We start from the raw sequence: 18,797 nt of genomic DNA, 5'->3' as shown, positions 1-18,797 counted from the left end.
GTAGGAGGATGTCCCAGGAGCCAGTGTGGTCAAAGGTGTGGATGAATGTGTACCAATCCACTCATGTAATGGTATGCATGCTTGCAATCTCTTTTTTAATTGAATTGAATTGAATCAGTGCTGTTTTATTTTTATTGCAGTCTTTTTTGGATGTTGATTTAGTTTTCATTTTCTTTTATTTATTGTTGTTTTTAAAAGTGATTCTGCAGCATGTCAGAGACCAAAGGTGATTTTTGCACGAGCAGCTGAGAGTGCATCCTCTCTCTTCATACCTGAAGTCTCTCTGCACGGTCTGAATCCTCTCCTCTTCATCCTCTCTCCTGCGTACGAAGCGACAGGCCTGCTATCTTTTATTCCCTGCAGCATTTAACAGAAAGTTTAAACCCTGGCATCAAATAACAGAAATAGCTTGGATAACATATGAATTTAATTTGTGCACCTTCTTTGTGTGGCTGCGGTTCAGCCGTGTTTTTAATGAATAGATGCTGAACAAAGCCACAGTGAGTCCTCGGACCCCTCAGGTCTCTCACAGCAGTGCGCTATGCTAAGTTGCTACTCTATCACAAACCAATGGATAAAGCTAGCTTCAAAATGGCTGAAAGGAGGCAGCGATGCGAACGCTCAGCTACCGACCCTCCCTATGTCTTAATCTGCTTCTTCCCTCAGATTATTGTGATGAATAGGCAGACAACAAGAGAGCAGACTTATCACTCCCAGCCTTTTATAGTGTTGGTTATGTGTATATTACATTTGTCTCCCTTTAAAGGCTTTGGCCAGGGTTGCTGTTTGTCTGTACCATGGCTGCAGCTGCAGCCCCACAATAAACGCTGCTAAGAAGCAGCACTTTGTAAACTCAGAATCGCCGGCTCGCTGAATTACCCATGAGTTTTGATACTTCGCTTTTGTAAACGCTTAATTCCACTAATCCCTGCGGAGGAAGAGTGAATGGCTGTAATTCCCTATGATATCTTGTCTAGGCTAAACATTTGCTCACTTACGTATACACTGGGTACAGAAAACTATTCTTTTGACAACATTATCACAGATTTAACCCAGTGCCCTGCTTATCCTGCGCTGACATGTATTAGCCTCATTGCATTGGGAGGTACATTTCCATCACAAATTACAGCCTGGCAGAAACATCGACACTCTTCTTTTATTCCTCAGCTTTCTGCAGGACAGGGATGGGTATGGCGCTCTATTTTCAGATGCATGCATGCACCAGTGTTGACTCACATGTTCATTATTTCTCCTCACATCCTTTAACCGTGCATTCACTCTGAACCTCAAGGTCAGGCTCTGTAAAGCCTATTTGGCGATCAAACATCTTCCCTCTTTCTCCTCTTTTCTCCACATACACCTCTCTTGCCCCCTGTTTTCTTTCCTCGGCCCTTTCTCTGCCTAATCATCCCCCCTTCTCTCTCCTCGCCGGCCCATGCTCCTTTCTGTCCGGCTGGCCTTCTCAGCGGGGCTATAGAGTCCCAACTTGTCTACATTTACCCCCTGCATTGGCTGACCAATGGGGCTGTTGCATGGAGAGATCCTCCTTTGGAGGCCCGCCATTCTCCCAGAGTCAGCTCATGCTCTGTGTTTTCTCAACCTTTGACCTCCGGCCATGGCAACAGGGGCAGGAATGTCAGGAGTGATTGGCAGGATAAAGAGCACAACCCCTCTCTCTTACACAAGCAGATTTGAGACACTTTCAGCGCGGAACAATGGCGGATTTCGGCTTGATTGGATCAGCGATGAGTTGATGACTGTCAAAAGAGCAAGTCGTCTTTACATAAGCCTGATTATCTCTGTGTGGCAGGAGGGGTGGACACCGGGGCGGGGGGTGAAGGGGACTGGCATGGGGACTCACCCCCATGCAGAGTGCCTGGATCTTCACACAAGGAGCCTGGGACTCTCTCATCCAGTGGGGGCCTTTAACAAATCCATTCAGGCGACCAGGGGCCCTCATACATGTAGTCATAATCACAGGAGGATGGATGAGGGTGGGAGCGTGAGGGGGGTGGAATATGGAGGTGATCATTGTTCATGCGCTGAGCATCCCATCAAAACAGACGGAGGAGCTGAAAGAAAAGAACGAGGGAGAGATAGGCAGAAAAGAGCAGTGGGACAGGAGAATCAAAGACAAATCCCTTCAATAATCTAGCTCTTTAATGGGGATTAGAGCTCAGCAAAGGGTCTATATGAGAATACCAAAGCACCAATAAAGACTCTATTCACAGCGAGAGTCAGAGAGGCCCGTACGACTCTATCAACTCCAGAGATGGGGTGTTATTCCTGAGTATTAGCATGGCTCTTCTCCTCTCTTCTAGTTGTGTTTGTGAAAAGTTTATGGACAGTTGGGTGACAAACAACCAACATAAAGCTACACTTGAAACTCTGAAGAAGTTTGCCGCAGCACCCGCCAGAAATCACTAATCATATTTTGGATCTGCTCACTCTTTCCTCTCCTTTCATAACAAAGCATGTTTTGGGCACGCTGTGTAACTGATTAAACAGCCATTTGATGTCATTTTAAGCCCCATCATGCTAAGCTCACTGTTATCCAACTTTGAAAGAATAACATATTGTTTGGGTACTTGGAAGAACAGTAGCGTGATCTGGCTGGGATGAAGTGTAGAAAAACTGAAGTGTGTGTATATGAGAAAGAGTGGCTAATATTCTTCTCAGCGCTGCGGATGGCAGTCTGTCAGAATTGGCAGGGGAAGTAAAAATGGCCTCAAGTGTCTGGCTTCCTTCCATGCTGTTCTCACATCAATGACAGCTCTCACTGCATCATCTCTCTCCCTCTCTCCCTCTCATTCTGCCTCTTTAGACTCCAGTTTCTCTCCGTTTCGGACTCTTTCTCTCCGTAAAGACGTATGGAAAATGGACAAGAGATAAACCGAGAAATTACACATCAATTAAAATGATAAAGGCTTCATTATTCTCCAACTTCCTGCGTGCCAGCTTTTCAGAGACGGTTCAACATGTGGGATATAAACTTAAATATGGAGGTTTAAACCCATATGAAGCTAAAGCTGCAGACGGGAGAGGGCCTCTCTCTGTTTAAAGATATAAAAATTCTCCTTCGAAAACCCACAGGTTTACTCCTGATGCTTTTCAATCTAAACAGGGCCACAATTATAAAAAACATACCTGTACAATACCTTCCTATCCATGCAAACACATAAAAACATCCGTTTTACTCTCTGATATATATGTCAATAATTATCAGCTATTAATAAATCAATTAATTAATTAACCCTATAGAACCCAGCGTAGCGCCGGCGCTACGATAAGCATGTCCATTTTTGATTGGCGGTAGATTTGAAACCAGATAAGATAGATAGATCATTCTGTTTGCATATAAAACCTGGGGAGTTACACTAACATTTCACACATTCACCATGTTTCAGAGCGCTTTTTTGGTTGCAGTGACGGGTTTGTAAAATCACAATAAAGCATACAGAACAAAAATCTTTCTAAATGAGACCACGGGTATTTGCAGCACTTCCAACTCTGAAATATACATCATCATGCTGTGGGCATGACCTGTCACATGATTCTTACGTGTCCCTACCTCATAGGCTCCTCACCCCCAACAACAGGAAGTGGCAAATTTTCCTGGGAGTTATATTTTTTTCTGCGGAATACACTGAAGTACTTAGCCTCGCCCTCGCCCTCATTTCACCGCTACTTTTCTACAAAAACACTCAGACACACAACCCACACACACCAGACATCCATCACACACCTGTGACACACTTCCACACATATGTAGTCATGGATTCACAAAAACCTGGTTGTGCCAAACAGTTCAACAGCTGGCGTGAAGCTTTCACACTAATTACAGTGTTGGATGAAGAGTCCAACTACTCATCTGGCTCGTTTTTTTAAAGGTTACAACATTGACTATATCTCAAAAAGCAAGTTATGAACAGACTCCAAATAAATTTCCTGTGGTTCCAAAAGATATTGTGCAACTTTTTTACATTTACAAATTTGAGGGGTACAGCTGTGCAATTTCTGTATTTTGAAATATATGTGAAAAACAACAACAACAAACAAAACAAAATAAAACAAATACAATTTGCACTTTTAAGCAATTTCTTGTTGTAGTTAAGACATAAGTCAATACATATTATTAAAACTTGGGATATAAGGGTTATATTAATGTAAAGCAAATAAACATACTCCCATAAATGTCACTACAGTATGTAAAAATGTAAGAATATGTCCTGGCAGACTTGCACAATGGTAGGTTTTAAAGGGTTAACACATCTTATTTTAAAGAGGTAGAAGTGAAATTTTTATTTCAGCTGTACACTGGAGTATCTGACTGAACTATGATAAAACACACCACAGCTGGTGTTATTTCTGACATTTGCACCAAACTGATAAAAATCTGCATTTTATGGCTTTTAATTAGCTCAAACGGACATCTGCTTTGAAACATCGGTCCTGAAAAGGCGGGGCTTATGTGACGTCAGAAACTCTATTTCAGTGTTACTCACCCAAAGAGCCACATTGTTGAAAAATACCTTTGCAAGAGCCACAATCTAAGTGGTGAAAAATGGCAAGAATGGGTTAAAGTGGCCCTGAAAATAAGTTATAGGGGCAAAATGATCAAAAAGCAGCAAAAAAAGGGTGAAAAGGGCCAAAATCGGCATAAATGCCAAATACTGGGTGAAAAGAGACACAAATGGTGGAGAGAAAGTGGCAAAAAGATGTGATAAAAGGGGGCTTAAGCAATAAAAATGGTTGAAAAGTGGCAAAAGTTTGGTGAGAAGTGACACGGAATTAGTTACAGGTGGCAAAATGGTCAAAAAGTGATAAAAACATGACAAAATATAAGTGGAAAGTCCCTGAAATTGGCAAAATGTGGGAAAAAAATGCAAAATTATAAAAAGAAGGATAAAACAGTACAAAATGGGCAAAAAGAAGTGACAAAGTGAGCTTTAAGCAGTAAAAATGGATTAAAAGAAGTAAAAAACACAAATAAGGGCAATGGATATACCGACAAATTTAAAAGGTTACAATTAAATCCAACTGTACAAGTGTGGGAAACAAACTGATTAATGAGACTGGCAGCGGATAATTCCTGAGGTTAAAGCTTCCCTTTATTTAAGGTTTACTGGGGGAATAATATTTCAAACTGAGACATTGAAGAGACACAAATCATCACAAAAGAGCCACATGTGCCTCAAAAGCCATGCGTGAGTATCAGTGCTCTATATAAAAGGTAGACTGTTCCCACCTGTAACCGTCTTTACTATTCAAAGACCACTCCCATCCATTCAGGGCCCACTCCCATCCATTCAGGGACCACTCTCATTCATTCAGGGACCACTCCCATCCATTCAGGGACCACTCTCATTCATTCAGGGACCACTCCCATCCATTCAGAGACCACTCCCATCCATTCAGAGACCACTCCCATTCATTCAGAGACCACTCCCATTCATTCAGAGACCACTCCCATCCATTCAGAGACCACTCCCATTCATTCAGAGACCACCCCCATCCATTCAGAGACCACTCCCATTCATTCAGAGACCACTCCCATCCATTCAGAGACCACTCCCGTCAATTCAGAGACCACTCCCATCCATTTAGAGACCACTCCCATTCATTCAGGGACCACTCTCATTCATTCAGGGACCACTCCCATCCATTCAGAGACCACTCCCATTCATTCAGAGACCACTCCCATCCATTCAGAAACCACTCCCATCCATTCAGGGACCACTCTCATTCATTCAGGGACCACTCCCATCCATTCAGAGACCACTCCCATTCATTCAGAGACCACTCCCATCCATTCAGAAACCACTCCCATCCATTCAGAGACCACTCCCATCCATTCAGAAACCACTCCCATCCATTCAGAGACCACTCCCATCCTGCACCTATACCATGTCAGCTCAGAGAGCTCCGGCTTTAGTAACACCGTTGCTGGAGCAGACGGCCCAAACAGGTAGTGTTCAGGACCACCACGGTCCACCACCACACTACAGCCTGCTTTAGGGACTCTGGAGGGGAGAATTCCTCCACATCCACATCTATGGGCCACCATAGAACGTATGGACAAACCCACATGGGACCTAACCTCTCAGTACCAAACCATTTTGCGTGCATTTTTCAAAAGTCTAAAGTGGGCGGAGTTATCTCTGAGCTGGGGGTTTACCTACACTGATGTAGACTTCAGACAGACACTGTCACCTAAACAGAATCTCTACATGGTTAAAGCAATCGACTTAAACATACTCAGAATATCTGCTGAAACTCACTACGCTTTAAATCTGTGGCAATACATTTTTAATGGACTCAGGTTAATTAGTTATAATTTACACTACAATCCCTGAGAGAACTCAGAATGTTAGAGTAACTGAGTCCATTAAAATCTAAGTGACTGGGGCACTGATGGCCTAGTGGTTTGAGGCGCGCCCCGTGTATGCGGTCAGCCCGGGTTCGAGTCCGGCCTGTGGCACCATTTCCTGCATGTCTCTCCCCAGCTCTCTCATCCGTCTCTGATGCTGTCTGCTCTCCTCCTCTGTCAGTAAAGGCTTGAAAAGGCCAAAAATAAATCTAAGTAGCTGAACTTCTTTCCCCCCATCACGTTTAGGGTTGAACACTTTATAAAAATAATCTAACTGCCATGTTCTCCTGCAATACTGCGATAGCGATTTAATATGTGATTATTTAGGTTCCTCATTTTATGTGTTGTTCAACAAACATAAGCAAAATACCATTCTATATTATAACAAGCACAATATTAGATAATTCAAACTAGACATAAACCGTTTGGAAAAAGATATCTTGTTGAGATTTTGGCTCATATGGGCAATTTGATATCAATTGCTATATTGACTGGGGTGATCATTTCTCATATTATTCTCATTTTGATGAAGAAAAATAAATACACAAACAAGAAAAGTAGGATTTTTGTCAAAAAAAAAAAAACCCTAAAAATTAAAAAGACACTTGAATGTTCGAATTATGTGTAAGCATTAAAAAGAAACAAGATTGTATCAAACTGCTTATTTTGACACTTTACAGGTTAAAGAAATATTGCACTGTCTGGGATTTGAAAATTGCAGCATGCCAAATTGCAATTTAATCTAATTTGTGATTAATTGCCCAGCCCTAGTCACGATTGCAGAAAAATTCACACTGAACCAAGAGGTGCTCTGCCATCAGGAACACCATCCACAGGACTTCATGGCTGCTCCTCACCTGTGTCAATGTCATCAACTAAAACTATGACTAAAAATTTTCATTCACAGCCTTTAATTCCATGACAAAAACTCAACCAAGACTAACAAAAATAGATCTGTGATGACTACAACTGACAAAACTAAGTCTAGTTTTCATCAAGATGACTAAAACTAGACTAAAATGTAATGTAGTTTTTGTCAGACATTCAAAATCTGTGATATTTCTCCACTGTGGGTAAATCTGTCTAAAAACAACACATCTGTATCTATTCTGCCTCTCAGCTGTAGAGAGCAGGGACCCCAGGTTAGACAGAGATCACACTACCATGATTTGGAACCAGATTCAGACAGGAGAATAAACACTTGGACCAGAAGTAAAGACTTAAATGTGAGGACTTTTATAAGATGGAGTATTAGGGCCACACGAAGAGAAAAAAAAAAATAAAAGAATAAAAAAAATACAATTTTGAGATTACAAGTTGTAATATTACGAGGAAAAAATCTAGTATTACAAGAATAAAATATTACAAGAAAGACTGAATGCCACGGCACCACGGATCTACGATGGAGTATTGTCCTGATTCTGATAATAATTTGATGCTGATGTGCCAAAAGATGAAGTATTTCCTTATTTGTGAAACTGATACTAAAGTTTAGCTTCACAACATGCTCAACATTGCTCATTTTAACGGAGGCGGCGCCGTGGCAGACTTTCTTTCTTGTAATAGTTTATTCTCGTAATATTATGATTTTTTCTCTTAATATTATGACTTTATATTCATGAATTACAATTTTATTCTCGTAATGTCAAAGAAAATTAATTCTTTTTTTTTTCCTCTTCGTGTGGCCCTAAAACTAGGGCTAAAACTAGACTAAAATGTTTTGAGTTTTCTTCGACTAAAACTATGAAGGATAGAAATGACTAAAATGTGAATAAAAGTAAAATGCATTCAATTTAAAGATTTCAACTAAAACTAAAAATGCCAACATTGACACTGCTCCTCACAGGGGGGACCTGTTTAACTGAGTCAGTAACTTCTCTCAGGGTGCTTAAGTGTCTAATGCCCAAAGGCATTCTGGGAAAACTGCAGATTAAGAAATGATTGTCAAATACTTACAGAAACCTGCTTAAAGTCAAACATGCATCTTATTAATCAGGAAAGTGAAATGTCTGCTGATGTCATCACATGATAATAAACGACCTCCGAGTGCTCAGACTCACAGTGAAAGACTAAAAGCTGCTCGTTGGCAGCTTCTACAGAGTTCACTTACTTATCCTTGCAACATTATGGATGCTCCTCTATAATAAGAACGACTGAGGACTGTTAACCTGATCGAAAAATGTGTTCAGGCTGAAACAGCTGTTTGGATTTTGTGTACGCATCGAGGAACCACAGAGGCCTGTCTTCAGGATTTTGATGATACAGATTAAAATGCCCCACCAAACTCTGAATATTCCAACAATCTAGTTTTAGATTTTCATTGTTTTCTGCAGCTACGTCATCCTTAAGGTGGAGGATGCATCCACTTATTCAGTTTCCAGAGTTTCTACGTGCAGATTCAGTCACATTATTTGGCCTGTCCTTATTTTTCTGAGCTGTTAACGATGAATGCAACCGCACATTTATCTCTCTCAGGAATTATGAATTAAAGAAAAGGTGTGTTTTCCAGCGTGGAGACAAAGGTGGATTAATGCTTTCTGGGAGTAAGGTGGCAGCACTGAGTTTTCCTTCCGGTCTTCATCGTCCTTCATCCGTTCATGTATTTAGAGTTCTGCTTGATGCCAGTGGCTGATTTTAGCTTTCCTAACAGGGCCACTGACCGGACTGTTAAAGGCCCAAACTGACCCAGTTTTCATCTCATTCTTTCAAATCCAGGAGCTTTATACAAACGCTCTCCATCCTACACAAGTGCACTTGGGGACTTGGAGTTCAGCCGTCATTTCCCTCCACAGCCATCCCCACTAGAGCACTGTGAATATTAAACACAGCTTAATAAGTGTTCTTATGGAGTCTGTAAATGTGCTCTCTACTCTAGTGTTGTGGTTAGACAGAAGGCTTCAGGCCCCATGAGAACTGAGACGACCCAAATCATCCGTATGCACGTCCTGCTTCCAATCCAAGCCTGCACAGAGAAGCACAATCACTGCTGCAGCAGGATCCCTCAGACCCCCCACCATCCTCTCTCTACCCTCTCTTTGGCCCATAAACGTCAAGGATGGCTCAGAGTGACACACAGCTCCCCCTCCTCCACCACCACCCCCCCTCCGTGCTGCAGGCCCCCATACTGGCTGTTGGCCTTTCTGGGCGTCTGATCCATATTTCAGAGGCAGCAGTTGTGGCACTGAGGAGGCATAATCCAACATTAAAGCAAGAAGGTCTGGGCTGAAAGCACAGACGCAAGTTCACAAGGTCCTGGAAATCTTCAATTTCAATTTCGCAGAGTCTGCAGTGGCTTCCAAGGTGCTGGCGTAAGTCTGGGAGTTTTGGCGGGAGAGCAGATTTCAATAGGGGCGAGACTTTTCTTGCTTTAAAGAGCTGACTCTGCATATTTAAGCTGGCAGGAATGTGGAAACTAAACAGAGCGGAGAGGAAGAGTGTGATCATCATCAAACAAGAGGGAGCAATCTGTTCTTATTCATCTGATTATACCTTTATTATTTTCTCCTCTAGAAATAAATCTGATCAATGTGAGCTAGAATATGAATGATAATCCAACATTTTCATTTTACTGATGGAACTAAAATTAACTCCCTGAAAATAAGAACTGGATTTTAGTTTTAGTGCTTTAAATCAGCTCGATTTTTCGGTTTTTGTGCCCAAATATTTCCTTTTCTTAAAGCAGGGGTGTCAAACTCAACCACAATCTGAATTTAGGTCCAGCCTGAGGGCCTAACAGGGTCACATTAAACCAGACTGTCAACCTCATTTTCACCTGTAATACATTATAGGGAAAAATAAGCACTGATGATAAATGATTCTGAGATTTAAAAAGTCAAAATGATCAGTTAAAAGGCTCAAAATCTGAGATAAAAGTCAAAATTATTAGTGCAAAATTAGATGTTAGAATTAGTCATATATATGAAAATAAAGTCACAATCATGTTTTTAAGGCCAAAATATAACTTGAAATTTAAAACTGTGAACGTAAAAGGTCAAAATATGAGAAAAAAATCAATTATACATAGAAAAAGCCAAAATATTAGACAGAAAATAAAAAAATAAAATGACAATGTCAAAATGTGACATAAAAAAACAAAATAATAAATAGAAAAAGCCTAAATATTAGCTAAAATTCCAAATAATAAATTTAGAAGGTCGAAATATGGGATAAAAAGTCAAGATAATAAATATTAAAAGCTCAAAACATAAGATAAAAGTCCAGATAATAGACAGAAGTCATAACTGTGCAATTTGAAATTGAAAATATGAAATGAAAACACAAATGAATTTCCCACATTTTTTATGTTATTATTTTGACTCTTTATATTTGTCACATTTTTATGACTTAAGGATATTTGATATAATCAGGTTAAGTTGACATTTTCATACTGAAGGAAATCTGACCTCATATTTTAGGGCCAGTTAAAGAATATGAGATTATCTTGCAGGTCGGTATAACTGTACCACGGACTGGATTTGGCCCCCGGGCCTCGAGTTTGACACCCATGTTTTAAATCTTCAAGATTAAATTCTCATTTCTGTACAGGAGGAAATCTGCAGACCTCAGACCAGGTCTAAAGAATCATGATGTGGTCCTGCAGACCAGGTCTAAATAATCGTGATGTGGTCCTGCAGACCAGGTCTAAATAAACTTGATGTGGTCCTGCAGACCAGGTCTAAATAAACTCGATGTGATCCTGCAGACCAGGTCTAAATAATCGTGATGTGGTCCTGCAGACCAGGTCTAAATAAACTTGATGTGGTCCTGCAGACCAGGTCTAAATAAACTTGATGTGGTCCTGCAGACCAGGTCTAAATAAACTTGATGTGGTCCTGCAGACCAGGTCTAAATAAACTCGATGTGATCCTGCAGACCAGGTCTAAATAAACTCGATGTGGTCCTGCAGACCAGGTCTAAATAAACTCGATGTGATCCTGCAGACCAGGTCTAAATAAACTCGATGTGGTCCTGCAGACCAGGTCTAAATAAACTCGATGTGGTCCTGCAGACCAGGTCTAAATAAACTCGATGTGGTCCTGCAGACCAGGTCTAAATAAACTCGATGTGGTCCTGCGGTTCGACGCCCCTGTTCAAAGCGTTCTCAATGAGAGATGTGTGAAACAGTCTCCAACAATAAATGACTATAATGACATTTATTAAGTTTCCAAAAAATATATTCTTTAAAGACAAATTCATATCCTGTATTTACAATTGTCAGGGTTTCCATTCACAACAGAAAAGAGGGGAAGCAACAAAACATGGGACAGAAAAGAGGAACAGCAAATGTGTGACAAAAACAACAATCTGTGTATTTTATAGAAGCTAACAGTGATACTATGAGCTGTCAGAAAATAGCCTTCTCCTTAAATAAAATCATTTGTCTCTCTCTCTCTCTCCTCAGGATGATGTGGTTAAAACCCGCTGGGATGCTGTGCCATGGTGAGGTCTGAAACAGGAGAAACAGCGGTCAGAGAAGACTATCAGGGTCTGATTTCACTGCATCAATCCTAATAATTATCCAGAGACATTTGATATTTATGACAGCCTCCCTGCTCATCTGAAACAATGTTAAACGCTGTTTATGCTAATGGAGGGGTCTTTCACCCTCCTCTTCATTCCTGACACTGCTATCAGCGTTTCCTTTGACATACATGAGCTCCATTCAGGGAGAGGGCGTGAATAAACGATTATTTCAATGACATAGGTGGTGCCCCCCCCCCCCCAAAAAAAAGCTGCCTGACCGAGCGTTAAAGTGGAGCCTCGATCACATGGTTTATGGTGTGTCCGTGTTTACGTCTGCTTAAGCCGTCATTACGCACAGGCTGATGATGCCAAATAGGGTTTTAAATGTACCTGTCAGTGATCAGCTGGAACGGGGACTTCAGGGGGTCTGGTCTGTGGTCGCTCTCTTCGTCTGTTGAATAAAAATAAAGCCAGTAAATAACCAGAGCTGAGTGTTTGGATCTGTTGAAGGTTTGGCTGGTTTCTGAGGCCTGCTCTGTCAATCATTTCATTTTAAAGTGTGTTTCGATCAAACTGACTTCATACCATCTATTTTTGGACTAAAGCTTCCTGACGACTCGACATCACTGTCGTCTTCTGTCCCCGATGTTCCGGGGCCCGCGGTCGGTCGTGCGTCATGACGCGCAACCGGTACCGTGCCGTGGAGAGGCAGGTGTCCGGCCGGCGCCCCTCCGAGGAGAGACCTCATGTTCAAAAGAGAGTTGGCATTGAGAAAAGCCGCGTTGGCCCAGTTGTGCAGCTTGCCAATCTGGCACGTATATATCCCATGACCCGGGAGTAAGGCCGGATGGCTCGCGGAGGCCAAACTCGGGTGATGCGCGTGGAGCTGGGGGGAAGGTTTGTGAGAGCTGTCGGGGGCCGTGGCGGTCTCTGCCAGGGACCAGATTTTGGGTTTGCTCTGGGGTGGTCTCTGGCACTCCTGTCTGTCTGGAGAATGCTCCCCTGCGAGTTTGACCACCGGAGATCTGAGAGCCAGAGCCGCCTCCACGGAGAGAGTCCTGCTGCCGTCCGAGCTCCGAGGCTCCGCGGCCTGCTCCTTCGCTGCCAGGCCGGCCTCCCCGGAGTCCTCCCCGGAGCCCTGAAGCCCAGTCCGCTGGTCCTCCGGCCTCTCCATGTCGACGGTTTCTAAGTCGATCTCCTCGTCTTCCTCCTCGTCGTCACTGCCGTTCTTCACGGTCTCGTCTTCGTTGTCGCTGCTGAAGATGCGGCCGTCCCGGTCCTCGGCGCTGCGCCCCCAGGTTACCTTGTTCTCCTTCTTCAGGCGTCTGCGCGCGTTCGCAAACCACGTGGACACCTGTAGAGGACAAACATGTATTTAGATGTATTTAATTATAAATATATATAAACAGATCTAATTTAGAAACACTGATGGACAGATAGAGAACATGTGCTCAAAGAAAGTTAATTCCTCTGCTCCTCAGATTCATCCATTCATCCATAATAATAATAAATATAATAATAATAATAGCAATAATAATATAATAATAATAATAATAATAATAATAATACAAATAATAATAGTAATAATAACCAGAATAATAATAATAGCAATAATAATAATAATATAATAATAATAATAAAATAAATAATAATAAAAGATAATAATAATAATAATAATAATAATAGTAATAATACCCATAATAATAATAATATAATAATAATAATAAAAATAATAATACAAGATAATAATAATAATAATAATAATAATAATAATAATAATAACAATAATAATAAAATAGAATTTTAGTCACATAACTAAGAATGTCACATGTAGTTTCTTCATCACACACACACACACACACCCACACCCACACACACACACACACACCTGTGTGAGGGTCATCCGGGTGATGATGGCCAGCATGATCTTCTCTCCTTTGGTGGGGTACGGGTTCTTCTGGTGCTCCTGCAGCCAGGCCTTCAGGGTGCTGGTAGTCTCCCTGGTGGCAGTCTTGGCCCTCGACGGGTCCCCGTACGGGTACTGGCCGTACGGATAGAAGCCCTGGGCCGAGTGGACAGGCAGAGGGGCCGGGTGGGAGCCCGAGCTGTCCTTCAGCTCATACTGGGAGCCCTGGGGTCGAGAGAGAGAGAGAGAGAGAGAGAGAGAGAGAGAGAGAGAGGACAACTTGTTGAGCGACTAGAAAATCTTTTTCTCTTCAGAGAGAAAAACGCGAAAAATCCATATTTAAATATTAATTTCTAAAGCTTAAGATTTTTTTAATTATTTAAATTTTTACAAATTCTAAATTTCAACTCAAACAATCTAATTATTAAAGGGATTAGAGAAACACTAAAACTAATCATATGGTGCCATTTTAATACGAATTTAAAATGTTTTTATTTTAGTTTAAATTCTCCAAATAATTCCATTTTAATGTGAAGAAATGAAGAAACTATTTTTATTCCTCTTTTCTCTATAAACATGTTTTTACAGCTTTTTTAATTCTAATGTGTCTGACTAATGAACAGTCTTCACTCACGCGCTCAGTGTGAGTTTCTACTGACTTAATGTTAACTGAAGAAATCAGAGCACGAGGGTTCAATATCACTGATTATTACCTAACAATAAAAAGATCATTATTATAATTATTACCTAACAATAAAAGATCATTATTATAATTATTACCTAACAATAAAAAGATCATTATTATAATTATTACCTAACAATAAAAAAGATAATTATTATAATTATTACCTAACAATAAAAAAGATAATTATTCTAATTATTACCTAACAATAAAAAAGATAATTATTATAATTATTACCTAACAATAAAAAAGATAATTATTCTAATTATTACCTGACAATAAAAAAGATAATTATTCTAATTATTACCTAACAATAAAAACGATAATTATTCTAATTATTACCTAACAATAAAAAAGATAATTATTCTAATTATTACCTGACAATAAAAAAGATAATTATTCTAATTATTACCTGACAATAAAAAAGATAATTATTCTAATTATTACCTAACAATAAAAAAGATAATTATTCTAATTATTACCTAACAATAAAAAAGATAATTATTCTAATTATTACCTAACAATAAAAAGATAATTATTCTGATAATTAGCTGACAATTATAAGATTATTATTCTAATTAAACCAGCTGATATTGGCAGAATAACATTCTGGAGTTTTTCTTAAATGAGCAGTGATTTATCTGACTATAGACCTGAGGCACTGATTTCTTCCTGACCAGAGAAGATCCCTCTCCACCAGGACTACCTGACTACAGAAGATCCCTCTCCACCAGGACTACCTGACTACAGAAGATCCCTCTCCAGAGAAGACCCCTCTCCACCAGGACTACCTGACTACAGAAGAACCCTCTCCAGAGAAGATCCCTCTCCACCAGGACTACCTGACCAGAGAAGACCCCTCTCCAGAGTAGACCCCTCTCTACCAGGACTACCTGACCAGAGTAGACCCCTCTCTACCAGGACTACCTGACCAGAGAAGACCCCTCTCTACCAGGACTACCTGACCAGAGTAGACCCCTCTCTACCAGGACTACCTGACCAGAGAAGACCCCTCTCTACCAGGACTACCTGACCAGAGTAGACCCCTCTCTACCAGGACTACCTGACCAGAGAAGACCCCTCTCTACCAGGACTACCTGACCAGAGAAGACCCCTCTCTACCAGGACTACCTGACCAGAGTAGACCCCTCTCTACCAGGACTACCTGACCAGAGAAGACCCCTCTCTACCAGGACTACCTGACCAGAGTAGACCCCTCTCCAGAGAAGACCCCTCTCTACCAGGACTACCTGACCAGAGTAGACCCCTCTCTACCAGGACTACCTGACCAGAGTAGACCCCTCTCTACCAGGACTACCTGACCAGAGAAGACCCCTCTCTACCAGGACTACCTGACCAGAGAAGACCCCTCTCTACCAGGACTACCTGACCAGAGTAGACCCCTCTCTACCAGGACTACCTGACCAGAGAAGACCCCTCTCTACCAGGACTACCTGACCAGAGAAGACCCCTCTCTACCAGGACTACCTGACCAGAGAAGACCCCTCTCTACCAGGACTACCTGACCAGAGTAGACCCCTCTCTACCAGGACTACCTGCTCAGTCAGTGGTAAAAGTGTGGCTGATCTGAAGTCCTGGACCTGAAGCTTGGACTCTCACCATCTGAGAGATGAGGGCGAGGTCTGAGGCTCCGCTGTACGGCAGAAAGGCGCTGTAGTTGTGAGGTGTCCACGGGCTTCCGTACATCCCCAGCATGGTGCCGACAGCCGCGGCTGTGGCGGACGGAGTCACGCCGCCCTCGGCGCCTCCTTCCCGGGCAGACCCCGGCCGCTCGCCCCCATAGACCTCATGGGAGGCGTTGAGAAACTGGGGGTACCCCAGCTGAGGAAAAGACATGTCCGGTGAGCGCGTGCAGTAAATCTCTGTCAAAGTCGAGGCCACAGTGGAGGAAGAGGAGGCAGGAAAAAAGAGTGAGTAAGAATCCCCAGAAGTGAGAGGAAGAGGAGGATGAAGAGGCTTTCTAAAGTCCCCCTCTCAGAAGATGTCAAGCTCTCTCGCGTCCACAGAGCCGGAGTTTGGCACCTCGCGCGCGGAGTGATGCGTGCGTCTGGCCGCAGGAGCTTCAGGATGTGGAGCTGACTGACTGATTGGCAGTCTACTTAAGCATCAAGCTCCTCCTATGCCCGGGGCAGGCGATTAGTGCATTGGTTAGCACAGGTCGCGCGCGCGCGAGCGCGTGTGTGTTGTTGTGAGAGATCTAATTTCAGTTTCATTGTGTCTACAAACGTGAAATAAAACCTGTGAAGTTTTAGCGGAAGGGAGAGCAGGTTAGTGTTTTATGATCGTCTGTCCTACAGTCAGGATTATTCAGAGCAGTGTTACTCAGCCACAGAGCCAAACTGTTGAAAACACCTCTGCAACAACCACAAACTGGCGGGGAGAAGTGGCAAAAACGGCTTCAAGTAGCAGTAACAATTAGGTAAAGGTGGCAGAAGTGGGGATAAAAAGTGGAACAATGGGAGAGAAGTTACAAAAAAAGGAGTTACAGGTGGCAAATAATGGTCCAAAAGTGGCAAATACAAGGAAAAAATGAGGGAGAAGTGACTAAAATGGGTAAAAAGCAGTCAAGGGTGGCAAAAAATAAAATAAAATAAAATAAGGAAATAGAAAACAAGGGGTGAAAAGTGGCAAAAATGGGGTAAAAAATATGAAACTAGTTGTATTTAATGGCAAAACACAGCTAAAAAGGGCAAAAAATGGATAAAAGTGGCTTAAAAGAAAAATGGGGAAAAAATAGAAATCTAGTATTTAAAGGCAAAGGCAGCTTAAATGGGCAAAAGTGGCAAAAAAGGTAAAAATGGGCAAAAAAGGGAAAAATAAAGTGCCAAAAGTTTCCCCTTTTAAAGGTAAAATAATATTTAAAATGAAGGCAACAGAGCCACAGGCTGAGGATCACTGGTTTAGAGCTAAATATGGACGCAGACTCTGGTATCAGAAACAAGAACACTGCTCATGTAAACACACTCATCTCTCTCCAACTGTTGCTGTGATCTCAGGGCCACTCTCCCCAAACACTCTGACAGCTGATCTGCAGATTTACCGGGACGTCCTGTCCGGCAGATGGGTCCAGGAGCATCGTTATGGTCGGACAGGTCCGAGAGGAGTGTCCGTGATAATGGGGGGAGTCAGTGGAGCATATTAGAGAGGAGGATAGCAGAGATATATGAAGCACACAGGAGCCGTGGAGTGGAACCAGGCAGATGTTCTCTGAGATGAATGGACCACTGTCCCAGAGTGCAGAAGGTCTGCCACTAACTCTGAAGAAAGGCTTCAGACATTTCAGAGGGATGCAGATTCATATTTCCTTATTGACAGGCTTATCTATCAGAACAGCAGCGCTCTATCAATCTGCTCACATCCTCTCAAACACACTCAGGCGCGAGCACAGCGCACACACTTGCAGACGCACACACTTGAGCAGTGCTAATGAGGTTGAGCACCCTGCGCCCTGCTCAGTGGCCCCGTGGCCCTCCTGGGTTCCCTCAGAGGTTAGCTGTGTAATTACTCCATCCCCATAAATACAGATTCATCATTTCACACTGGAGCCCCTGACGAGCCTGGCTGAGCTGAGAGGAGAGGAGAGGAAGGAGGAGAGGGAGGAGGATCTAATGATTTAATTACAGTGCTTAAAGCCCACTCTGGCTAAGTGATGGTCCTCTCTGTCTCTTTCTCCTTCTCTCCCCTCCTCAGCGCTGGCACCTAGAGGGCTTTACTCATGAATCTCAAAGCTGTTTTCCTAAACACATATTATGACGAGCTCTGCCTCCACCACTACGACTGCTGCTGTGTGTGTGTGTGTGTGTGTGTGTGTGTGTGTGAGAGAGAGAGAGAGAGAGGATGCTTAATCTCCATGGCATTTTAAATGGCATTCATGGAGAGCGACTCTATCCTCATTGCCAAGGTAAATGGAGCCAAGGGACTCTCTATTTCAGCTCGATAAAAGAGCAATGTTAAAGACCCTCACCATCTCTCCCTCTGTCTCCTCTCTCTCTCTCTCTCTCTCTCTCTCTCTCCTCCACTTCCTCTGTCTCTTTCTCACTTAAAATTAATGTTTTTCTCATGACAGGGGAGGGAAACGAGACATATCCACCACCTAATAGGATAATATAGCCCCATTCAGCACCACCCCTCCCGCCTCTCTGCCTCTCTCTCTCCCTCTCTCTCTGCCTTTGTAGCTGCCTGATTTCCATAGTGTCTCTGTGGAGAGGCAGTTAATGAATTCCTCTGAGCTGGAGAAAGGGGGAGAATGGTTTGGCGGTTTAGAGAGAGAAAGAGGCAGGGATAGGGGAAGGAAGGCTTTGAGCTATGCCATTCAACTTCACAGCCTCGGCCTGCTTGTGCATTCACCATGTGTG

At 42.4% G+C, this 18,797-nt stretch overlaps 1 protein-coding gene across 1 annotated transcript; it reads right to left on the bottom strand.

The window, feature by feature from the left end:
• Window positions 1-11,715: 11,715 nt before the first annotated feature.
• On the bottom strand, window positions 11,716-16,278 carry irx1b (iroquois homeobox 1b). Its single transcript, XM_041809753.1, has 5 exons — window positions 16,042-16,278; window positions 13,722-13,964; window positions 12,419-13,187; window positions 12,224-12,284; window positions 11,716-11,816 (listed from the first exon to the last, which is right to left on the bottom strand). Exons 1-5 carry the CDS (start codon window positions 16,276-16,278, stop codon window positions 11,768-11,770), a joined length of 1,359 nt encoding a protein of 452 aa, XP_041665687.1. The 3' UTR covers window positions 11,716-11,767.
• Window positions 16,279-18,797: the final 2,519 nt, after the last annotated feature.

Source organism: Cheilinus undulatus, linkage group 16 (genome assembly GCF_018320785.1).
Source record: "Cheilinus undulatus linkage group 16, ASM1832078v1, whole genome shotgun sequence".
NCBI lineage: Eukaryota > Metazoa > Chordata > Actinopteri > Labriformes > Labridae > Cheilinus > Cheilinus undulatus.
Note: the sequence above shows the minus strand (reverse complement) of the source record. Positions and strands in the feature narration are given on the sequence as shown.

What these genes read in the sequence shown, in the direction of transcription:
- irx1b (XM_041809753.1), bottom strand. Translation starts at nt 16,278, where the DNA reads ATGTCTTTTCCTCAGCTGGGGTACCCCCAGTTTCTCAACGCCTCCCAT. An exon ending in TCGCCCTCATCTCTCAGATG is followed by an intron (nt 13,965 to 16,041) that starts GTGAGAGTCCAA and finishes TCTCGACCCCAG; the next exon opens with GGCTCCCAGTATGAGCTGAA. An exon ending in CTTTAGTCCAAAAATAGATG is followed by an intron (nt 12,285 to 12,418) that starts GTATGAAGTCAG and finishes TTTATTCAACAG; the next exon opens with ACGAAGAGAGCGACCACAGA.